Source organism: Anolis carolinensis, chromosome 4, assembly GCF_035594765.1.
Source record: "Anolis carolinensis isolate JA03-04 chromosome 4, rAnoCar3.1.pri, whole genome shotgun sequence".
NCBI lineage: Eukaryota > Metazoa > Chordata > Lepidosauria > Squamata > Dactyloidae > Anolis > Anolis carolinensis.
This window is the reverse complement of record NC_085844.1, coordinates 3956507-3982494: the sequence shown is the minus strand read 5'-3', so window position 1 is coordinate 3982494 and position 25988 is coordinate 3956507. Positions and strand designations below refer to the sequence as shown.

General features: G+C 40.2%; 2 protein-coding genes across 2 annotated transcripts in view; one reads left to right on the top strand and one right to left on the bottom strand.

Annotated features, from left to right (window-relative positions):
- tbpl1 (TATA-box binding protein like 1) overlaps nucleotides 1–7361 on the bottom strand; it is a 30975-nt gene extending 23614 nt beyond the window's left edge. The window contains exons 1-2 of the mRNA XM_062979905.1: nucleotides 7268–7361; nucleotides 2599–2712 (exon numbers count right to left, since the gene is read on the bottom strand). The gene's annotated coding sequence lies outside the window, so the exon portion shown is untranslated. The remainder of the gene's footprint in view (nucleotides 1–2598; nucleotides 2713–7267) is intronic.
- A 27-nt stretch (nucleotides 7362–7388) lies between these two features.
- On the top strand, nucleotides 7389–23322 carry c4h8orf82 (chromosome 4 C8orf82 homolog). Its single transcript, XM_062979904.1, has 3 exons — nucleotides 7389–7529; nucleotides 12658–12706; nucleotides 22526–23322. The coding sequence occupies exons 1-3, from the start codon at nucleotides 7389–7391 to the stop codon at nucleotides 22975–22977; spliced, it is 642 nt and encodes a 213-aa protein (XP_062835974.1). The 3' UTR covers nucleotides 22978–23322.
- The last annotated feature ends 2666 nt before the right edge of the window (nucleotides 23323–25988 follow it).

The window sequence follows — 25988 nt, the reverse complement described above, 5'->3', positions numbered from 1 at the left end:
GAGTAGAAAGTACACAAAAGAAAGTACCAGACAATGAAACTGGAAATAACACCTTCAAACCAGGAACAGGAAGTTTTTCAAATTTCATTACATAAAGTAATTCTAAGAAGTAAATCTGTTTTTCAGGGAATTGTGTAGAAAGCTGCAAAGTAACAGAAACAGATTAGATGGACAGTTGCATCTACACTGTAAATAAATGCAGTCTGGCAACACTTTAATGGCCAAGACTCAATTCTGTGGGATTATGGGAATTGTAGTTACAGAAGCTCTTTAGCTGGACAGCACAGATGCCTCTCCAAACAAAAACTCTCAGGATTCCCTGCCATATCAACATGGCAGTCAAGGTTGTGTCAAACTGCTTTTATTCTACAGTGTAGATACACCCATTGTCTCTTACATTTGGTTCTCGATCTTTTTTATTTTTTGCTCTCCCAATGAGAAGGCATTACAAAACAATACTGTGCCTTTTTACAGTCTGAAAATAGCAGTGCAGGATGTGGCTAGGTTTGTTTGTGCACCACATAGAACGGCTCCAGTTGCCAAAAACATTATGTATACCTCTTTGGGAATGTAAAAACCAGAGGCTATTTAAATTGATCCTTGCCCTTAAAAAGACCCAATAAATCAAAATAGGGTAAAACAGCAGCAGAGTTTTCATGTACTTTAGGTCTGGAACTATTCCATAATTGAATGCTGAGTAATGTTTGGATGTAATAAATAGCTCCTGGTATGAAATGTTATCTTCCAGTGCATTCTTAAACCCCAGCTACACTGCCATATAATGTAGTTTGAACTTCATTAAAATGTTAAGTGTAGACCCAGGGTCCTTCTACACTGCCATATAATCCAGATTACCAAAGTAGATAATCCACACTATCTATTTTAAACTGGATTATATGAGTCCACACTGCCATATAATCCAGTTCTGCATTTTATATGGCCGTGTAGAAGGGGCCTCATATAATGCAGATTGAACTGGTTTATATGAGTCTACATTGCCACGTAATCCGGTTGAATGCAGTTAATCTGTATTCTGAAATTGCATTATATGGTAGTTTAGATTGATGTCCCTTCCACCCCTAGAGTGCATCTACACTGCAGAATGAATTCAGTTTGACATCACTTTAACTGTCCAGGCTTAATGCAATGGGGATTTGTAACAAGGCACCATGAAGAGAGTAAGTTGACTGGAAAGGCATGTGTCGACAGCTGATTGGCTGAGCCAGCCAGGAGCCAGAATTCCGATTGGCTACTGTCTCTAATTTGACTCTGAGACAAATGGTTTTAACTGCCACTTTCACCTCGGAGAGTGAAGAGAGTGCTGACTGGAAACAGTTGGGAAGGAAATGGCTGCCAACTCTCCGAAGACTGATTATTTATAAGGCAAATGAGGCATATTTAAAGACTGTATAAAAGGACTGTTTATTCCCTCTGTTTGACCTTTTGAATTAAAGTAAAGTTATTGTTACTCGTTACACAAGCCTGAGTGACACTTTATCATACTGCAGGGTATATTTTGGCTCAGAAACGGTGGTAAAGCTTCTATTTATATATATCTACAACCTCCAACACTTCCACCTCTAGAATGCATCTACATTGTAGAATGAATTCAGTTTGACATCACTTTAACTGCCCAAGCTCGATGCAATGCAATCTTGTGATTTTGTAGTTTGGCGAGGCAACAACACCCTTTGGCAGAGAAGGTGCAAGACCTTGTAAAACTACAACTCCCAGGATTCTATAGCATTGAGCCAGGGTAGTTCATGTGGGGCTGAACTGCATTAATTATGCAGTGTAGATGCACTCTAAGCGAGGCAGCAAAAACGTAAACATCTTATTATTTTTTTATTATTATTTATTAGACTTGTATACCGCTACTCCCAGTTTGGCTCTGAGCGGTTTACAGAAATAGATTAAAACAATACAATTAGCTTTAAAATAACAATAAAATCAATAAAAACAACAATAAAAACAGACATCTTCCATACAAAGTTAGAGAATGAAACATAAGGACAGGCGAAGGTTATTAATTTTTTTCCCCTTGCAAAATGACACTGACATTATTGCAAAGGAGCCCTCGAAGGGATACACATCAACATTTCGCTTTGAGAAAGACAGTGGCCTTCAAGAATTCAAATTCTTATTTTCTCCCATACAGAGAATTCCACAACTGAGTTTTTTGGTTGCTAAAATTCCACCTGTTTTAATTCCTCCGCCCCGCACTGACCTGCTCTCTACATTTAAAATTCAAATTACAGACAGCAAAGAATTGGAAATTTCACTGGAGCACAAATACCAAGCCCAGTGCCATTGTTGTCAAACTGAAGGAAAGCTTTTTACGGACGGAAGGGGTTAAATGAGGTCATTGACTCTGCCCCAAATAAAAACTACCCTCCGCTAAGATTTCACTTCTACGCCTCAATTTCTATCATTAAAACATTTGTAATTTTGCACAACACCAGCCCTCTTTGGCAGAGGAGGCTAAGGACCTTGGGAAAACTACAACTCCCAGGACTCCATAGCACAGAGCCATAGCATTCAAAGTCATGTTAAACTGCATTAATTCTACGGTGTAGGTGCAGCCTTTATTATACATACCCTTGGATGCAAAAGTGTGATGATCATTTCTCCATCAGCAGGTGGTGATGTTGTTTCGTTGGATGCCAAAATGTTTGGTTTACAAAGTCAAGTCAGGAGCTCGGTCTGTTCATCCTGGGGGGAAAAGAGATAGGAAAAGCTAAAATGGTGCAATGGAATCCTGGGAGTTGTAGTTTGGCAAGGACTTCAGCCTTGTTGAAGGCTTTCATGGCCGGGATCACAGGGTTGTTGTATGTCTTTCAGGCTGTGTGGCCATGTTCCAGAAGTATTCGCTCCTGACGTTTTGCCCACATCTATGGCAGGCATCCTCAGAGGTTGTGAGGTATGGATAAACTAGGTAAGGAAAGGAAAGAATACATATCTGTGGAGAGTCCAGGCTGTGGCAAGAGTCTTTTGTCACTGGGAAGCCAGCATTAATGTTTCAGTTAATCACCCTAATTAACATTAGAAAGATTTTGTCTCTTGCCTGGGGGTCATCCTTTGTTCAGTCATTAGCTGTCCTCTGCCCTAAGAGTGTTGGTTCCCATCTACTGTTTTGATTTTAGAGTTTTTGAATACTGGTAACCAGATTTTGTTCATTTTCATGGTTTCTTCCTTTCTGTTAAAGTTGTCCACATGCTTGTGGATTTCAATGGCATCTCTGTGTATTCTGACATGATAGTTGGAGTGGTCCAGCATTTCTGTGTTCTCAAATAATATATATATATATATATATACACACATACATACACACACACACACACACACACACACACACACACCCCCAGGCAAGAGACAAAACCTTTCCAATGCTAATTAGGGTGATTAACTGAAACATTAATGCTGGCTTCCCAGTGACAAAAGACTCTTGCCACAGCCTGGACTCTCCACAGATATGTATTCTTTCCTTTCCTTACCTAGTTTATCCATACCTCACAACCTCTGAGGATGCCTGCCATAGATGTGGGCAAAACGTCAGGAGCGAATACTTCTGGAACATGGCCACACAGCCTGAAAGACATACAACAACCCTGACTTCAGCCTTCTCTGGCAAAGAGGGCTAGTGCCTCACCAAACTATAACTCCCATAGCACTGAGCCAAGCACTTTAAGGTGGTGTCAAACTGCATATATATATACCTACACATACATGTGTTTTTAACTTGTTGATTGTATCTGAATGTTTTTATATTGTTTATCCCTATTTACATTGGTTTTAACTGTTATATTTGTTTTATTCTGGGCTTGGCCCTATGTTAGCTGTCCCGAGTCCCTCCGGGGAGATGGTGGCGAGATAGAAAAATAAAGTATTATTATATTATTATTAATGACTCTACAGTGTAGAGTAGATGCACTCCTAGGATAAGCAGCACTTGGTTCACAGCTTTTAATCAATGTAGGCACCAAATGTGTAACTTCGTTTAACATCTTATTTATTATACTTTTAATATATATAGCAGTGGCAGCACTTATTATTATTATATCCAGCCTTCCTCTCTTGAAAGAGACTCAAACCAGCAAACAATGCTAAAAACATTGCAATTTAAAACCTGCAAAGATAACATATTAAGATAGAATTAAACATAAAAATATTAAAACAGTTGAACCAATTAAAACTATATTAATTTTAAAATTATGTTAATATACAAACCACTAAAGTAAGGTTTGCCATTACAGTAGTGTCTCACTTATCCAACATAAATGGGCCGGCAGAACACTGGATAAGCAAATATGTTGGATAATAAGGAGAGATTAAGAAAAAGCCTATTAAACATCAAATTAGGTTATGATTTTACAAATTAAGCACCAAAACATCATGTTTAACAACAAATTTGACAGAAAAAATAGTTCAATACGTAGTAATGCTACATAGCAATTACTGTATTTATGAACTTAGTATCAAAACATCTCAATGTATTGAAAACATTGACTACTAAAAGGTAGACTGCGTTGGATAATCCAGAACGTTGGATAAGCGAATGTTGAATAAGTGAGACTCTACTGTACTTTCCTCTTAAGACTGAGAGACTGTGACTTGTTCAAGCTGGGTAAAATGTATGTGTAGGTGTACATACATACATGCATGCAGGAGCTAGTATTTCTATAGTAAATCAATAGAAATAATAAATAAATAGTATTATTTTACGCATTTATTTTTGATTAATAAACCTTTATTCAAATAATATTTACTAAAGAATCACAAACATAACTACTGGAGAGTAACACGACATCCGTACAAATTTTAGATTGTATACATAAGGATTTCCATTACTGTCCTCTGAAGCTGAGTGTGACTTGTCCATATATATACATACACATTACATATACATATATCTCACATACAGGAGCTAGTATTTCTACAATTAATAAGTTGAAATAATAAATAAATAAATAGTATTTATTTTAATATGTATAATATATATATATACACACAAACACACACACACACATATACATGCATACATATACATATTACGTATAAAGTAGAGTCGCACTTATCCAAGCTTCACTTATCCAAGTTTCTGGATTATCCAAGCCATTTTTGTAGTCAATGTTTTCAATATATCGTGATATTTTGGTGCTAAATTCGTAAATACATTAATTACTACGTAGCATTACTGCCTATTGAACTACTTTATCTGTCAAATTTGTTGTAAAACATGATGTTTTGGTGCTTAATTTGTAAAATCATAACCTATTTTGATGTTTAATAGGCTTTTCCTTAATCTCTCCTTATTATCCAACATATTCGCTTATTCAACGTTCTGCCGGCCCGTTTATGTTGGATAAGTGAGACTCTACTGTACATACACACACACATATATATGTATACATATACATATTACATATACATATATCTCACATGCAGGAACTAGTATTTCTACAATTAATAAGTTGAAATAATAAATAAACAGTATTTATTTTAATATGTATAATGTATATACACACACACATATATACGCACAAACATGCCTACATATACTTATTACATATACAGTAGAGTCTCACTTATCCAACACTCGCTTATCCAACATTCTGGATTATCCAACGCATTTTTGTAGTCAATGTTTTCAATATATCGTGATATTTTGGTGCTAAATTCGTAAATACAGTAATTACTACATAGCATTACTGCATATTGAACTACCTTTTCTGCCAAATTTGTTGTCTAACATGATGTTTTGGCGCTTAATTTGTAAAATCATAACCTAATTTTATGTTTAATAGGCTTTTCCTTAATCTCTCCTTATTATGCAACATATTCACTTATCCAACATTCTGCCGGCCCGTTTACGTTGGATGAGCGAGACTCTACTGTACATATATCTCACGTACAGGAGCTACTATTTCTATAAAAATAATAAGTATTTATTATTTTATGTGTAGTATATATATATATATATATATATATATATACACACACATATATGCACACATAGATACATATTACATATACATCTATCTCACATACATATATACATACAGGCACTAGTATTTCCATATTACCCTGTTTCCCTGAAAATAAGACATCCCCAGAAAATAAGACCTAGTAGAAGTTTTGCTGAATTGCTAAATATAAGGCCTCCCCCGAAAGTAAGACCTAGTAAAGTTTTTGTTTGGAAGCATGCAGGATCGGTAAATGTACATACCATAGATGGTTGTACGTGGAAATAAAGGTAGTAACAAGAAATAGTAATAATATAATAATAACTTTTCTTGTATCCCACCTCCATCTACCAGAAGGGACTCAGGGCAGCTTATTTATTTATTTATTTATTTATTTATTTGCAGCATTTATATTCCGCCCTTCTCACCCCGAAGGGACTCAGGGCGGATCACATTACACATATAGGCAAACATTCAATGCCTTTTAACATAGAACAAAGACAAGACAAACATAGGCTCCGAGCGGGCCTCGAACTCATGACCTCCTGGTCAGAGTGATTCATTGCAGTTAATTGCACTGGCTTGCTCTCCCACCTGCGCCACAGCCCAGCAACAACATAAATTTACATACAAACAGAAATTTAAAACAGTAATTTAAAAAACAGTATAGCAATAAAATATAATACAGAAATTCTTGAAAGGATTCACAGTTTGGTTATGCTGGTTTGTGATGACAACTACTGTACAGTAGATAATACATTTCATTTTCATTTTTAAACAATTCAACCATAAATGTGAATTCTTCTTCATGGAAAAATAAGACATCCCCTGAAAATAAGACCTAGAGCATCTTTGGGAGCAAAAATTAATATAAGACACTGTCTTATTTTCGGGGAAACAGGGTAAATCAATAGAAATAATAAATACATTTTATTTTTTTTATTTTTAATTAATAGACATGTATAACAATTAATAATTAATAAACCTTTATACAAATAATGATCACGAAAGGATCAAAAATATGACTACTGAAGAGCAATAAATACAAATCGTTAGGCTTTACCAGGCATGGGCAAACTCTTCGGCTCTTCAGGGGTTTTGGACTTCAACTCCCAGAATTCCTGGCTTCAGGCCCCTTCCTTTTCCCTCTCAGCCGCTTAAGCGGCTGAGGGGGAAAAGGAAAGGGCCTGAAGCCAGGAATTCTGGGAGTTGAAGTCCAAAACGCCTGAAGAGCCGAAGAGTTTACCCATGCCTGGACTATATGCTTTTGTTAAGGGAAAAGAAAGGCTCTTGCCCAGCGGAACCTTTCTGCGCGGCCTCGGAACCCGGGAAGGCGCGTGTCCGTCGCTGCAACATTCCCCCGCAGGTCGCTGTTTTCCCCGCTCCGACTAGGCCTCACTCCTATTCTGAGGCGCCTTCGCCGGGATGCGACTTTTGAGGGGAGGGTTGGGCCTCCTGCTGCGGCCGGGAATCCACCGAGGGCCCGAGAGGCCGCTTTACGAGCAAGGCCAGAGCCCCTCGCCCCGGACCCGCGAGTACTTCTACTACGTGGACCACCAGGGACAGGTAGGCCGCGAAGGCCGGGATGGAAGGAAGGAACAAACTGAGTTTCCAACAAACCTCACAACCTCTGAGGAGGCCTGCCATAGATGTGGGCGAAATGTCAGGAGAGAATGCTTCTGGAACATGGTCACACAGCTGGAAAACTCTCAGTGATTCCGGCCATGAAAGTCTTCGATAACACATTATTATTATTATTATTGTTATTACACATTATTATTATTCATTCATTTTATATCAAGCGTTTCTTCCGTGGGTGGGATTCAAAGCAGCGTACAACATATATAAAATTCATACAAATACATCATCATCATCATTATTATTATTACTACAGTAAAGTCTCACTTATCCAACTGTTGTGACTGCGCCTTCGGGGATTATGGTTGATGGGGATGGAATTCGAAGAGGAAGAAAAAACCCTCGTGATGAGGGTTCACTGGAGGAGTTGCGCAGGAAGCGACTTAGAGAGCTATATGGGGGATCTTCTGAGGAAGATTCAGATGGGGAGATGGATGCTGAGGAACAGGTGGTGGCTGGGGAAGCGGGCACTGAATGGGCACAGCCACCGGAGATGTCTGGGGATTTGGGGTCTATGGATACTTCTGAACCTGGGGTTTCTGCAGGAGCTGATCCCAATTGGGATGCTTGGAGAAGGGAGGATGGTTCTTTAAGTGTTCATGGGGCTAAGTGTGGGCAGGATGATTGGGACTCCGACGAATTGCTAGGTACTCCAGATCCACGAGCTCTAGCTGTGTGGAGCTCAGACTCTGAGTAGATTTGGGACACCTGGTGTTTGGGTGTGAGTGTTTGGTCACCCAGGAGGAAGGGGAATAAAATGGGAATGTTTGGCCACTGCACTTTGCGTGTGGCAAGGTGTTGCTGAGGCGCCATTGGGATCTCTGTGTTTCCATGAAGACTGGACTTGGACTATGATTTGAATCTGCTGTTATCACCTAGCTTGGCTCTCGCTGTGTCTTATCGTGGACCTGTTTTGGATGACTGCACCCTCTTCAGACCTTGGATCGGAATTTGACCTTGCTACTGCCTTCGCCCTGTGATTGGTGACTACTATCAGCTTTTGACTCCTGGCTTGCTCTTTGGACACCGCTGTTATCTCCTGACCTGACCTTGGAATCCCGGACGACGTCTTTTCACCATCCTTTTGGAGCCTTCGGCTTTATCCACATTGTGGAAGCAGTCTACTGCATTCTTAGTTTGTTTGTTTGTTTCCTGACCAATTTGGTGTTTTCTTTTGGGAACTGTTCCTTTGAAAACTACAGAGCCGGCTGGCAGGGCTTGGACTCAGAAAGTGCAGTTTGCACTAAGTTTGTTTAGCTTTGTTTTTACCTGCTTGTGTTGCTGAATTATATTTTTGTTTGAACTGCTCTTGAAGCACTGATAGTGAAGTGTTTCAAGGTTTTTTCTGTGTTAACATTACCTTTTGGCTTATCTGCTGAATAAACTCTATTTTTGTTCGCTAATTGGCGTCTGACTCTTGACACCAACATTCGCTTATCCAGCGTTCTGGATTATCCAACACAGTCTATGTTTTTGTAGTCAATGTTTTCAATATATCGTGATATTTTGGTGCTAAATTCGTAAATACAGTCATTACTACATAGCATTACTATGTATTGAACTACTTGTCTGGAGAACAAGCCCTATGAGGAGCGACTTAAAGAATTAGGCATGTTGAGCCTGCAGAAGAGAAGGCTGAGAGGAGACATGATGAAGGCCATGTATAAATATGTGAGGGGAGGTCATAGGGATAAGGGATCAGGCTTGCTTTCTGCTGTCCTGGAGACTAGGACGCAGGAACAATGAATTCAAACTTCAGGAAAGGAGAATCCACCTGTACACAGGGAAGAACTTCCTGACAGTGAGAGAGAGAGAGCTGTTCAGCAGTGGAACTCTCTCTCTGCCCCGGAGGGAGTGTGGTGGAGGCTCCTTCTTTGGAGGCTTTTAAACAGAGGCTGGATGTGCATTTGTCGGGGGTGCTTTGAATGTGATTTTCCTGCTTCTTGGCTGAACGGGATTGGACTGGATTATCTGCTTTGAAATGGACTATAGGAGTCTATACTGCCAAATAATCCAGTTCAAAGCAGACAATCTGGATTTTATACCGCTCTGTAGAAGGGGTCTCGTGTAATCCAGTTCAAAGCAGATAACATGGACTACCTGCTTTGATAAAATGGATTATATGGCAGTGTAGAAGGGCCCTCAGTTTAGGACCCCAGTACTTCCTTTTAAAGTAAAGTGTTGTCTCCATGGGGAAAGAAAAAAAAAGGAGAAATGGGTATCAGAGCAGAGGGACAAAATATGTCTCTGCACTTATAAGATTAACTGGCTTTTATTTTAGCATGAACATTTGTGGCTAGAAACCCACTTCTTCAGAGCTGGAGAAACTGACCACAATGATCAAGTAAAACATGACAAAGTTCAAGAAAGACTGGGACCTGTGTATTATTTTTTCACAACAACTATGGGTACCAATTTCAATTATTTTATTTGTGAATTAGAGAAATATTATTAAAAGTAAAAGTGATATAGTATTGTCTGCAGGGAGTAAATTAACAAGGAGTATAATCAACAGAACATGGCCATACAGCCCAGAAAAGTCACAGCAACTCAACAGTGTATGTTAGTGAAGGTTCGTGTTGAATAAGGCTGAATCTACATTGCCCTGTATCCCAAGATCTGATCCCAGATTGTTTATCCCAGATTATCTCACAATATAGATTCGGGTCCCTTCCATACAGCTGTATAAAATCCACATTCAACTGGATTATATTGCAGTGTGAACTCAGATAACCCAGTTCAAAGCAGATATTGTGGATTATCTGCCTTGATATTCTGAGTTATATGGCTGTGTGGAAGAGCCCTCATATAATCCAGTTCAAATCTGGGATCAGATCCTGGGATATAGGCAGTGTAGATCCAGCCATTGTGTGATTGTTTTAGGCTTCTTCTGCACTGCCATGTAATCCAGATTATCATAGCAGATAGTCTATGGCCCCTTCTACACAGGTTATGTGCTTTGAACTTGATTATATGGCTTTGTACACTCATATAATCCAGTTCAAAGCAGAAAATGTGGATTATCTACTTTGCTAATCTGGATTATATGGCAGTGTAGAAGGGTCCTAAATTATTGTCTTTGAACTGGATTATATGAGTCTACACTGCCATATAATCCAGTTCAAAGCACCTAATCTGGATTTTGTTTTGCAGTGCCCTTGGTGTTATATGTTATGAAAATCTTTGTTTTTTACTTCTAATAAAAATTAATAAAAATAAAAACCCACCTCTGCAATACAGCATTATGTGAAAGCCTTTATTATCACTCTGCACTGCATCTGAAGAAGTGAGTTTATATCCAAGAAAGCCCATGCTAGAATAAAAGCAAGTTAGTCTGGAAGGTGCTGGGACACTCTGTGTTTCCTTCCTCCCTCCTGTTTATACTGCAAGGGACTAACACAGCTACTTCATTGAAAATGACTCTGGGGAGATTCTTTCTTTCCTGGCTGGCTCTCAAACTCAATCACCAGTGGAGTGAAGCAAGTGCTGCTTGGCCCATCTCCAAGCCCTGGAGCTGTTTGGACCTCTTTTTTAATCCATTAGCGTTAACCGCGGAATCACACGCTCGCCTCCTCTGCATTAAGGGTGTATCGAATTAGCACTGAATTAATCGTTACAGGAAAGATTAGGAGTTGTAATTAGTGTTAAAAGACGGTTTTGTGGCTGGATGGATGCTGATGCTTCTGAGGAAGGTGGAAAACCTCCTGTTGTGAGCAAGCTTTCTCTTCACTTTGATCAGCTAGAGAAATTATCTTTTCCACTGCAATTTGTCCCTTTGCTTCTATCAAATCTATTTTGAAGGTTGTGAAGTCGAACATGACCCCCCCCCCCCAAGTAAAAGATAGTAACTTATAGTTTTGTTAAGGACAAGGACATCAAGCTGGATAATAAGGGTTAAGTCTTGGTCAATTTGCAAAGGCAACAACAATGACAAGGACCCTTCCCATGTTAGATAGTGTTGCCGGGTCTAGCGCAGGTCTCCTTCGCTAGAGGAGACCCCCAAATCTTTGATCTCCACTTCAGTTGCATCTACACTGCAGAATTAATACAGTTTGACAACCCCATGGCTGTCATGGCTGGATGGTATAGAATCATGGGAGTTGTAGTTTTACAATGTCTTTCTCCCACCCTGGACATTCCACAGATATATATACACACTCCATTTGCCTCATTTCCAACAGACCTCTGAGCAAACCTCTGAGGATGCTTGCCACAGATGCAGGCAAAACGTCAGGAGAGAATGCTACCGGAACATGGCCATACAGCCCGGAAAACTCACAGCAACCCAATCAATTTACCCTTCTCTGCTAAAGAATGCCAGTGTCTCACCAAACTCCCAGCTCCAATTTTCCATAGCATTGAGCCATGGCAATTAAAGTGGTGTCAAACTGTATTAATTTTACAGTATTGATGTACACAATCCCAAACCCAGGCTGGATCTCCACTGTCCTATATCCCAGCATCCAATCCCAGATTATCTGGCAGTGTAGACTCATACAATCCAGTTCAGAGTAGATAATCTGGGATCAGATTTTGGGAAATTGCTTGGAAAAAAAGAAGGCTGAGAGGACACATGAGAGCCATGTTGAAATATTTGAAAAGAGGTCAAATGAGGAGGGGGCGAGGTGGTTTTCTGTAACTCCAGATCAATATGAAGTGGATAATTTCTCTAGTTGATCAACTCCAGAAACACAATGGAGCAAGGGATTCAAATACAAACAACTTTTTGATGGGCAGAGCGGCTCAAAAGTGGAATCCACTGCTGCCTGAGAACCCATTGGAGTCTCCTTCTCTGGAGTTTTTTAAGCAGAGGCTGGATGGCCATCTGTCAGGAGGGCTTGGATTGTGGATTCCTGTCTGGCAGAAAGGAGCTAGACCGGATGACCATTGTGCTCTTTCAGTTCTAGGGTTATATGGCCATTGGAGGGCATTTATTCTCTTTTTTTGGATCATCTTCAACCTTTGTATGGAAGACCACCTTGTTTTACTAGACTCATTCTCTCTCCCCTTTTTCTCTCTCTTCCCTCCTGTCTCCCACTCCAACGCATGGACGCAGCTGTTTCTGGATGATGCCAAAGTCAAGAATTTCATCACATGCTTCAAAGGTAAGTCCCTCTGCTTGCATCCTAGATTACATACATGTAGATAGCCCCTGACACGATCTGCCCAGCTAGCTGTGCATATGCACTGCGGAGACTGTGTTGTCAATGGAGGTTGAGGAGTTATCTCTTTGAGTTACACTGAAGCTACTTTAGCACATAGAGCACTAAGCAGCATGTCCTGAGCAGCAGGAAGCCATGTTCATCCCTTTGCCTTGAACCTCCCCTGCCCTCAAGGCCTTAGAGTGTTCTTTCATTCAATGCTATGAAGTTTGTAGAATTGGAAGAGACTCCAAGGACCATTCAGACCACCAGACTCCAAGACAGCAGCATTTTCCACTGCTTAACAGCTCTTAATGTAAGGAAATCCTTCCTAATATTTAAGTGGAATCTCTTTTTCTTCTATTTGAATCCATTGCTCCATTGTGTCCTCGTTTCTAGCATCATAAAAAGTTTGTCCCTCCTCAATGCGACATAATTTCACATATTTAAACATGGCTCTCATGTTACTCTCTCAGTCTTCTCTTGCCAAGTTAAAAACACCTAACTCCCTAAGTCACTTCTCAAAGAGATTCATAGTTTCCTGGATCTTTGGTCATTTTGGACAGGCTTCTCTGGCCACCTTACATCTTGTCCATCTCCTTCTTGAATTGCTTTGTCCAGAACTGGACACAGGGTTATTATTCCAGGTGAGATCTCACCAAAGCAAAACAGCATGGGACTCTCTTTTTGTTATTTGCTCGATGTAAAAACTAGACTCCTACCAGAGCCCCGGTAGATCACTACCGGGACTCTGGCTGAGAACTATATTATATTTGGACCTTCCTAGTCCATGCCAACCCAATGGTCATCATTTGACCACATAACCAACCTACACTGTGAAGTTGGCTGCTATAAATTAATGTGGATGTTTGTTTGGATTTTATGTTATTACATAATTTTGTTTGATTACATGCAGTTTGATTTATTGATGTTAAGTTTAATTCACTGATGTTAGGCGTTAATTTGATCTAAGGTTTTAATGTTATTTTTATATGCGGCGTTTCTCTGGGATTTTATGTCAGTATTGTTTGTTTACAGAGGCATTGAATGTTTGCCATTGTATGTTGGAATCTGCCCCGAGTCCCCTTGGGGAGATAGATAGGGCACAATACAAATAAAGTTTATTATTATTATTATTATTATTATTATTATTATTATTATTTATTGTATGACACAGCAAACAAGATAGACATGCTGGATTTCGTTTCACAAAATCACAAGTCGAACACTTCCCAAGCGTTTAGGACTGTGTGATGTATTTTCGGATGATGCGTGCAGATCCCAGTCAGGTGGCCTTTTGCAGTTGGCAAAATAATAATAATTATTTTATTATGACATAGCAAACAAGATAGATATGCTGTATATTATTATTATTATTATTATTATTATTATTATTATTATTATTATTATTATTGTCTTTGGAGGTTTTAAATAAGAGACTTGTTGACTGTCTGTTGAGAGCTCTTGTGTTGTGTATTCCTGAAGGGGTTTGGACTGGATAGCCCTTTTGAAGGGGTTTGGACTGGATAGCTTACTTTTTCTCAGGGAAACTGCTTCCTCCCAAGTTCTTGCCTTGACAACAGTCCATGTGAAAAAGATCTTGGAGTCTTTGTGGACAACAATTTGAACATGAGCCGAAAGTATGATGCAGCAGCTAAAAAAACCAATGTGATTTTGGGCTGCATCCAAAGGAGTCTAGTGTCTAGATCGAGGGAAGTCATGGTACCTTTGTATTCTGCTTTGATCAGACCTCACCTGGAATACTGTGTCCAATTTTGAGCAAAGCAGTTCAAGATTGATATTGACTTTAAGCTGGAAGGTGTCCAGAGGAAGGCAACGAAGATGATCAAAGATCTGGAGACCTTGAATAATCCCTTTGAGGAGCGTCTTAAAGAGCTGGGTCTGTTTAGCCTTCAGAAGAGAAGATTAAGAGGAGACATGAGAGCCATGTATACATATGTGAAAGGGTGTCCTAAGGAAGAGGGAGCAGGCTTGTTTTCTGCTGCCCTGGAGACTGGGACTCAATGGAGCCTGGGTTCAAACTACAGAAAAGGCCACTATTGCCGATCCATGAGTCAACACCTTAAAAGTAAGTGTTCCATATCATAGGGTTCAAATTAAAGAAGAGGAGATACCATCTGAAATTAAGAAGAACTTCCTCACTGTGAGAATTGCTCTCTGCCTCAGAATCTGGTGGAAGCTCCTTCCTTGGAGGCTTTTAAACAGAGGCTGGATGGTCATCTGTTGGGGTGCTTTGATTGTGCTTTTCCTACATGACAAGGGGTTGGACTGGATGGCACATGTGGTCTTTCTCAAATATTATTCTGTGAATCTAAGTTATGCAAGCTTTGGCAAGCCTTTTCTAGCAGATGGGTGTTCCTGTGCACACCCTGGCCGTTGCGTAAGTGAGATCTCTCGGCGAGACTGTAAGGATGCTCCGCTAAGCCTGCGCATGATCCCGCAAATCCCCGGCTTTGACACTTTTATCTTCTTCTGGAGCTGCACTCATCCCCTTCGGTGTCCCAGCATTAAGACCTGCCAGAGTAATCTTTAATCGGGGTATTAAAATCCAGGCCAGCTCAGCTCCTGCACCATGTCAAGTTGGTATAGGAGGCAACGTTTACAACACTAACTACAAGAGAGTTCAAGGGAGAATTTAGGGCAGAGAGTTGAGGAGGACCTCTTTCTGACCCCACTTGCCTGACTCATCCGTTGATGGCACAAATGTTGAGTGCCTGATGCTCTTCTGCTCCTTTTTGCAGATGTTTCTGGCCAGTCTGTGCCCCTGACCCCGATCCCCTGATGCTTTTTGCTAATCCATAACCCTCCATAATCATTCACTGTAGTCAACAAGGGATGAACCAAATCTCTGTCTAAATGAAGCCTTGTGTGGCTTTAAGGCCTAGTGATATTCTTCCCATTAGCTGGCAAAATAGGATTTTTCTCCTTAAATTATTTTGAGCAGCACACTCTTGAATCTGGAGGCTAAAACCCATTGAGTGGTGCGTTTGAAGTCTCTGTCTGGAAGCTATGATTTGGTACAATGTGAGGCCTCTGTTTAATGCTATAGCCATCCCTTTGCCAGGAATTACATCTTTTGTTGGCCATAAAGAAAAACAAGAGGGAAAAATAAACAGAAGAGGATTTGCTGATGAAACCGATTTGGTTTCCGGGGTTAAAAGTGCAGTGTAATGCAATGTTGCTGTGAGTTTTTTGGGCTGTATGCCTATGATACAGCAGCATTCTCTCCTGAGGTTTTGCCTGTATCTGTGGCAAGCATCCTCAGAGGTTCTGTTGGCAGTGAAGCAAGTGGAGTGTATATATCTGTGGAATAATGTCCAGGGTGGGAGACAGAACCCTTACCTGTTTAAACCAAGTGTGAATGTTGCAGTTGGCAAGCTTGAATAGCACTGAGTAGCCCTGAAGCAGCAAAGTCAATCAGCAAGGGTATCTGCATAGAGGTAGCCTGCCGTCTGTTGCCTGGAGGCATCCTCTGTTTGGGAGGTGTTAACTTTGCTGCCTATAGTTCTCCTGTTTTTGAATGGTTCTCATTGTTTAATGGCTTGGTTCTGGTGTTTTTTAATACTGGTAACCAGATTTTATTTATACAGATACCCTCACTGATTGACTTTGCATCTTCATGGCTACTCAATGCTAATCAAGCTTGCTAATTGCAACATTCACAATTGCAGACAAGGGTTCTTTCTCCCACCCTGGATATTATATATATATATATATATATATACACACACACACACACACACACACACACACATACACACACACACACACCGTACACACACACACACACACACACACATGCACATATATACACACACCACTTGTTTAACTGCTAACAGAACCTTGGAAGATGCCGTTAGCCACAGATGCAGGCAAAACGTCAGGAGAGAATGCAGCTGGAACATGGCCATGCCACCCAAAAAACTCACAACCCAGAGATTCCGGCCATAAAAGCCTTCGGCAACTCAAAATTAATGCAGTTTGATACTGGTTTGACATGCTATCGTACCTGAGGAGTTGTAGTCAAAGTGGTGCCAAAACTGCATTACTTCTACAGTGTAGATGGTAGTGAACTTTTCTAGTTTCTAGCCATGAGAAGTAATCTCATTTTAGGTTTGTGAAAGATGCCAGCCACATCCAAAGAAGTTTTGCATCATTTCATTTCAGCACAGATTTCGGATTCGGCCGTTTGCCTGCAGTTTCCCCCCCTCTTCCGTGCACCTTGTTTACTGCTACCATACTAAGCAAAGACAGATCCTTTTTGCATCTTAATTTCCTTTCCCCAATTACCTGGCTGCAGCTGCACTATTAATAACTTGGATTTACGACCCGCGTACCTGCTTTGGCTTGTAAATACCACTGAGCCGGCGGAGCCTATGGACCGCAGTGGTTCAGGCTTGGCGCCAAAGAAAAGGAGCGAGATGCCAAGAAATTGAGGGAAAAGCACAGCAGAAAGACATCCTTCTGTGCAGGAAATAAACGATGCTCATCAACAAGGTGCTTCGCTTGCCTGCTTTAATTAAGCCTCATTGCTTACATTCCTCAGTCTGGTCCCATAAACACTACGGTAAGACGGAAATCTCAAGCACAGGCCCCTTTAAAAGCTTGCTCATCATCCTTTGCTGCTATTATTATTATTATTATTATTATTATTATTATTATTATTATTATTATTACTCACTTTTATGTCAGGAACTGAGACTCAAAGCAGCTCAGAGTCTTACAAACCTTTCCAATATAATCTTCAAACCCATAAGCATTTATTTTCTTACATATGATTATATTTATATCCCTCTTTTATCTCATAAACTGAGGCCCAAAGCAGCCCACAGTCTTGAAAACCTACATAATATAATCTTCAAAACCTGCAATCATTTTTACATTATGTAAGAACGTTTAATGTTTGCATATTTGTATATTTCAGATTGTATTCTGATGCTTTTCTGTTAAGCCACCTTAAATCTCCTGCAGGAGAGATAAAACTGGGTATAAATAAATATAATAATAATATTGTAAAACCTAAAGCAGCTCACAATCTTAAAAACATAACCATCATTTTTAAGAAATATTTTCTTACTATTACTTATTATTATTATTATTATTATTATTATTATTATTATTATTATTATTATTGTTGACACAACGACATTGTATGACACAGCAAACAAGATAGATACGCTGGATTTTGTATTATTAATTACTACTACTACTACTACTACTACTATATTTGTATCCTACTTTTAAGTCAGGAACCAAGGTCAAAAGAACCTCAGTCTTAAAACCTTATGCTCTATTCAAATACACAAGTATTTTTTTACATGTTATGATATTTATATCCTTCTTTTGTCTCAGGAACCAAGACCCAAAACAACTCACTGGCGAAAAGAAACCACATATTATTTTTTAAGCCTATAAGATATAAATGTTAAAATATGTAGAATTAAATGTTGCTGTTGTTAAAACAATACATTAAAAATCACATTAAAAAGAAGTATAAAACTGTTGAGAACTTTTGTATTGCATCCTTATGGGAAAACTGTATTGAGGTAGTGGATTCCCAGCAGACATAAATAAGAGATAATTCATATTTGCACAAACGACATTAAAGGCTAGGTCTTATCTTAGACTCTTCATTGACAAACATTTCAGTCCTGTCCTTTATCATGCAATATCAAGGGGACATTCATTAAAATAATATTAACGATTTAAAACAGTTCCAGATTTTTTTTTTAAAAAGCAGTAGAATGAATTATAATAAATAATAATAATAAAACTTTATTTATAGAATAATAAAACTTTATTTATACAGAGTTAAAAACTATTATAAATAATATTATGTAATGAAAGATATATGTTACAGCACTTTTTGACAGAAAAGGCCTTCTTAAACTACAGTTTCCAGGATTGCATAGCTTTGAATTGCGTTAATTCAACAGTGTAGATCAGGCATGGGCAAACTTGGATCCTTCGGGTGTTTTGGATTTCAAATCACACAATTCCTAACAGCCTACCGGCTGTTAGAAATTGTGGGAGTTGAAGTCCAAAACACCTGGAGGGCCCAAGTTTGCCCATGCATCCTTTGTGACGACAACAACAACAACAACAATTTCCAATGAATCATTTGGACCGCATAGTTGTGCCTGTGTAGTCTGTCTGTGCGATTTTCTTACAGCAGCTGAGGATATGATCAATGGTTTCGTTGGTTTCCTTGCACAGTCTGCATTTCGGGTCATCAGCTGATTTTTCGATCTTGTCCTGAATTGCCTTTGTTCTGATGGCTTGCTCCTGGGCTGCAAGGATCAGGTCTTCTTGTCAGCTTTTCCTTCAATTTTGTCAAGGAACTTTCCATGCAGTGTTTTGTTGTGCCAGCTGTCAGCTCTAGTTTGTAGTGCGGTTTTCTTGTACTGGTTTTTTGTCTGCTGTGCTTTGAGGAGTTTCTGATTTTTGACTTCAATCAAAGCAGGTTCTTCACTTTGCATTACATTTTCTGCCAGGGCATGTGCTTCTTCTTTGACTGCTTGTTTTACTTGTAAGAGTCCTCTGCCACCAGATCTTCTAGGCAAATATAGCCGGTCAACATCATTGCGAGGGTGCAGTGAATGATGAATGGTCATGAGTTTTCTTGTTTTTCTGTCCAAATTGTCCAATTCCACCTGTGTCCAGTTTATGATGCCAGCAGTATATCTTATGACAGGTATGCCACAAGTACCACCTCCTAGCAGTAAAGAACTGGTGGGATCACAAACCTGCAAAGGTAATGGAAAATGAACACGCAAAGATACTGTGGGACTTTGGAATCCAGACTGACAAAGTTTTGGAACACAACACACCAGACCTAAATGCTTGGGAAGTGTTCGACTTGTGATTTTGTGAAACAAAATCCAGCATATCTATGTTTCCTGTGTCATACTATGTCATTGTGTCAATAATAATAATAATAATAATAATAATAATAATAATAATAATAATATCATTTCCCTCCTCCTTTCTTGCTGGATTGTAATTGAGATTTAATGTATTTGTGAGCTCATCACATCGGGATCCTTGCCTGCTTATAACACTGAATACACAAATCAAAGCATTTGAACTGAACTAAAGTTCTCCTTGGATGCCATTATAAAACCACATCTAGGAGGTAAACTGCAACCCCCAAGAGCCGATAAGAATGGAGCCGTGGCCTTTAAAGTGGGATAAAAGTGCTGTAATGCAAAAGCCGAGCCAGATCTCTCCATTTCCCCCAAGGCAAAACCCGCAGCAATTTCACGGAGAAGGAGATGTATTGAACAAGCCAGGCGCAGTCTCAAGCGAGTAAATAAAGTCTGCATGCAAAGCGGCTGCTTTCCTTCCTTGAGCGGCTGCTTGGTTAATCAGTGGAAGAAAGGCCACGGGGGAATGGCTCTCATTAGCCCACTCTGCCAGGCAAGCCCTCCCTCCACAGCACAGCTGGCCCTTGCCGCTTCCCATCTGCCGGCTTCTCAGGGGACAATTAACCCCGGCTTTGGGGACACCTCTGGTTTCAGGCAAAAAGAATCATAGCATTGGGAAGGGACCCTCAAAGGCCATCCAATCCAGCCCCATTCCGCCAGGCAGGAAGACACAACCCAAGCCCCCCTTGCAGATGTCCATCCAGTGCTCTGGACTCCATGACAGCAGCATATTCCACTGCCAAACAGACCTTAGCTTCATCATCTTCTTCCTAATGTTCACATGGAATCTCTTTTCTCGCTGACAAATTTTCCCTATGTCGTTATCCTTAACTGTGCACACAACCTTTGGATCTCCAGGTGTTTTGGACTTTGTAACAAAGTACGAATTTTGGTTTACAGATGTTATAGTTAATTGTGTGTTTATGTTTTAAAAGGGTAAGTATTACAGTTATTGCATCTCAGCACTCAGAGGCTGATTGCCATGGAGAAGTAGGTGGAGCCAACTGCTGTTTAGTTGAAGAAGTGCAGAGTTTTTAAAAGTCAGTCAGTCTGTGCTCTGATGAGGCACAGAGAAGATTGATTCCAGGTTAATGGGATCAAGGAGACTCAATTGTTTGTTTTGAGACGGTTTTAAATAAGTTTGGTGACTTATTTAGTGTAGTCTGTTTCCTGGTAAGGCACAGAGAATCTGTGATAGTATATCACAGGAGTGACTGTGGTTTGAAGTCACTGTGGTTTGAAGTCCAAATTTCAAACTTTGGGAACCAATCCCAGCTGGACTCACAGAGATCCATTGAAGTAACGGTTTAAAAGTAGCCGAGGAAGAAGTTTTAACTACCTTAAGTAAAAGAAGTGATACTTTAGAGAGTTGATTCATCTCATTCTAGTATTGTAACTGTTAATAAAGAATACCTGTAAGGGAGAAACAACATTGTAACCACTAAGCTTGTACCTGAGTAAACTTGTTATTGTTCTTCCAACATCTAAGCCTCTGTCGCATATATTCTAACCGAAGTTACGCTACCCTTTAAAGTAAAAGTGAACATCTCCCTGTGTCTTTGGTGGCTGCATATTTCCAAATTGGGCTTCAGTCGTTAATAACTCTTTACAAATTGGTGGTAGCGGTGGGATAAAAAGATTCCCCCCTGCCTGAAAGAGCCTTAGTCGTGATAAGATCTTTACAGACTTCAACTCCTAGAAATCCCAGCCAGCTTACCAGCTGTTAGGAACTGTGGGAGCTGAAGTCCAAAGCACCTGGAGGCCCAAAGATTGGGAACCACTGATCTAGACATTAGGCTCTTATTGATGCATCCTAGAATTGTGTTGGCTTTTCTAGCTGCCACATCACACTCCTGGCTTAGGTTTGGCTTGCGGTCTTAATCTCTTTCACGTGTACCATTGTCAACAAGCTTGTAGTAAACAGTCCATAAACCTGGCTGTTCTCATCTTCCATCTTGTCCATCTCCTGATTTGGGAAAAGGGACCCAGATCAGAGCATGTGTCGAGCTTTGCATTCCGGTCACTTGTGAACTTACAACCACCTCATGAATTTGAAAGCAAGGAATTGCCAGGGGTGGTTTTGCCAGTTCCTTCCTCAGGATCAGAAGTACAGCATTCTTCATCTACTGCTCACATAATAATTGAGGAAAGGAAAGGTGTTCTTTCTAGGATGTTCTCGGTCTTCCTCTGGAAACTGATTGTTGCCCCTAGAAGTTCCCAGAGATCACAATTTAATCAAACCATGCATAATCAGATGCACCAAAGTCAAGCCTGCAAACGTTGATTGAATAAAGAAAAATGAAGATTATGAGGTAGAATGGAGAAACTTTAAAAATGATAGATTGGTGGGATCTTTGTGTCTTTGAGGTGGGAGGTGGGAAGTCCATTTTAATCTACTATTATTAATGAATAAATGTAGATTGTTGTACATGAAAAAAATAAAATAAAACATCCCCTGATAATACCGTATTTCATCACATAATAGTCACTCCCCACTTTTTTAATTAAAAAAGGATGCAACTGTTATGCAAGGGGAAAAAATCTGCATTTGATTATCTAGTTTCTTTTTGTTGTTTTTTTTTTAAAAAAACCTTACATTGGAGACTATTATGTGAGGAACACAAAAATACCAATTTTCCCACCCCAAAATGCAAGTGCGACTATTATGTGACGAAGTGTGATAATGCACCTTTTGGAGCAAAAATCACTATAAGACCTAGTCTTATTTTTGATACCTTGTGCAGCTCTTGCAAGCACCCAAGATAAACTTTGTATTAAGGTTTTATGCTCAAAGGTCTCATCGGAAGCTCCTCTGCTTGATCTCTCTCTGCTCCAGATAAGCAGTTCCTGGTGTTCTTCTTCAAGCAGCTCCAGGTCAATCGCAGTGGGCGCTACGAAGAGGCCTTCCCCTTCCTCTCGCCTTGCGGACGAGAACACAACTACATCCGCTGTGATGACGTCCCCATCGTCTTCACCCACCTCTTACAAGGAGTATCCGGTGAGGAGCATCTGTCCTACTGCGGCGGAGCAGAGAAGCTGGCGGTGCCCTTCCAGCCGGAGAAGCTGGTGATGCTGCCTGAGAACGGGCGCCTCTACCACCCGGGCCCGGAAAAGGCCGGCGGAGTGGGTCTGGTGAAGTCGGCCCTGGCCTTTGAGCTGAGCCCTTCCTTCGAGTACGAACAGGGGCCCGGGAAGGCGCCCACACACTTCCGCTGGAAGGACAAGTGCCACATCCTCACCAACGAACTGCTGCCGAAAATCCGGGGCAAAGAGAAAGAGGGAGGCTGAGAGAACTTGGAACAGGTCAGTTTTCTGCAAATGCATTTGGATAAGAGACAACTTTGGGCCCGTAATTGCGCCTGGATAAATACAAGAGCCTCAATTGCCTGCATCCATGGCAAGCAGAGACACTCCGGGCAACACATGGGCCAATATTTTATGTGCCTTCTCCTTCAGCCAATCCAAGAAAAGCCCTGTGAAGTTGCCATCCAGCACCAGACACTTTCCTGAGAATAATCACAATGAAAGGTACTTGGAATAAAATAATTCTGCTTCTTGTGCCGTGAGCTTGATGTGAGCTTCAGAGCTTTTCATCCAGGAGCCCTAGTGTTCGAAAAATGGTTCGAAAAATGACTTCTGTTTTCATTGATTTATTGGATTTCTATCCCACCTTTTATTATTTATTCATTGGAGCCTCCAGTGGTGTAGTGGTTTAAAGCCTCGTGACTTGAAGGTTGGGTTGCCAACCTGAAGGCTGCCAGGTTCGAATCCCACCCGGGGAAAGCGTGGATGAGCTCCCTCTATCAGCTCCAGCTCCATGCGGGGACATGAGAGAAGCCTCCCACAAGGATGGTAAAAACATTTAAAAACATCCAGGCGTCCACTGGGCAACGTTCTTGCAGACAGCCAATTCTCTCACTCCAGAAGCGACTCAAGTTGCTCCTGACACGAAAAAAAAAATATTTATTCATGTATTTATTTAATACATTTATACCCCGCCCTCTCTCACCCCGAAGGGGACTCAGAGCGGCTTACAAATTGTATTTACATACAATATATTATATCATTAACATAGCACAATAATAGCATTACAGTAGAGTCTCACTTATCCAACACTCGCTTATCCAGCGTTCTGGATTATCCAACACATTTTGTAATCAATGTTTTCAATACATCATGATATTTTGGTGCTAAATTCATAAATACAGTAATTACTACATAGCATTAATGTGTAATGAACTACTTTTTCTGCCAAATTTGTTGTCTAACATGATGTTTTGGTGCTTAATTTGTAAAATCATAACCTAATTTGATGTTTAATAGGCTTTTCCTTAATGCCTCCTTATTATCCAACATATTCGCTTATCCAACATTCTGCCGGCCCGTTTATGTTGGATAAGTGAGACTCTACTGTATATATTACTCTATTGCACTATACCACTATAACCGTAATATTATTAGTAATATTACATTTAATATATAATATATATTTTTTATTATTATATTGTATTATTATTAGTATTATATCGCATTACATTATAATATTAGTATCAATATTACATGTATATACAATATATTATATTATTACCATAGCACTATATTATTATATTATATAGTACTATGTTTTTCTCCAAGTGAGACTCAAAGTAGCAAGTACCCTCTCCTGGATGCCTCTCTACTGGCTATTAGGAATTGTGGAAGTTGGAGTCCAAAACATCTGGAGGGTCAAATTTTACCCGTGCCTGGTCTATATTGTAGAAGTAATGTTGTTTGACTGTTATTTATAATAATAATTTTATAATTTTATTCTTGTACCCCGCCCCATCTCCCCGAAGGGACTCGGGGCGGCTCACATGGGGCCTTGCCCAACATCACAATATTTATTTATTTACCCTATTTATAACCCACTTTTTTCCACCCTGAAGGGGACTCAAGGCGGCTTACATGTGGCAATTATTCAATGCCTTAATACATACAAAATTAATCTTAAAATAGATTGAATTAAAAATTAATACAGCTTAATATTTAAAAACATTACATTCAATATTAAAATCACACCATCAAAAAAAATTGTAGTCTGGGGCCGTTCCATAGTCATTGCTGTGGCTCAGTGCAATGGAATCGTGAAAGGTGTATTTTGATGAAGCAGAGCACTCTATTGCAGAGAAGGCCAAAGACCTTGCAAAACTACAACTCTCAGGATTCCATAGCATTGAGCCATGGCAGTTCAATTGGTGTCAAACTGCATTAGTACTACAGTGTGGACGCACACCTGGTTCTTTGGTTTGATTTCTTAAGCTGCAATACATTTGGTCATGGTGAGAACATTTACAAATGAAACATACACATCTGTCTAGTTCCTCATCACTAGCAACAATGCAGGAAGCCACAGCTAACACATAAACCCTCTCCTTTTTGTTCGTTTCATAATGTTTCAGGGATTCACAAGGTAGAGTTTCAGCTAAGCTGACTTATAAAGCATTGTTTGCAAGATGACTTGCTCCATATGTCCGTGGTTCTCAACCTGTGGGTCCATCCCCAGGTGTTTTGGCCTACAACTCCCAGAAATCCCAGCCAGTTTCCAGGTGTTAGGATTTCTGGGAGTTGAAGGCCAAAACATCTGGGGTCCCCAGGTTGAGAACCACTGACATATGTTATGGAGCGTTGTCACCTTGCTTTCCTAAAGTTGTTATTTGCCGCCAAATTAACATCAGCTTATGAGACCCTGGAGCCCCCGGTAGCGCAGCGTATTAGAATCATAGAATCATAGAATAGTAGAGTTGGAAGAGACCACATGGGCCATCTAGTCCAACCCCCTGCTAAGAAGCAGGAAATCTTCACCTCTCTACCAAATCCCACTAGACATTAACACACAATAATAATGAACCATAAGATTATAGTCCTCATCAGTCCTTTTTTCCTCATATTTTTCAGGACAGTTATCAGTCCGTTGACAGAGTTCACAAGGCAGATCCTGAATGCAGATTTTACCTACATTTACCTATGAGACCCTATGAATGAGGGACTTCCAAGGTGTTGATCAGTCCTACTTTGGTCTTGCAAAGTCAGGGCCACAGAAGTCCTTCATTTCAATAGAGTTTGATAAAAGCCACAATGTCACACATTGTGATGACTCATGGGCCATGTAGTCCCGTTCCTAGTACTATTGTGGCAGATGAAGAGGAAAACTTGGGTTTCCCACCGTTTCAGCCAGAATTGGAGCCCTTGCACCTGCAAGATGTTTGCCCACAAGAAGTCAGCCAAACAAGCCTTGAGCAGAAATCTCCCCCATTTTCTCG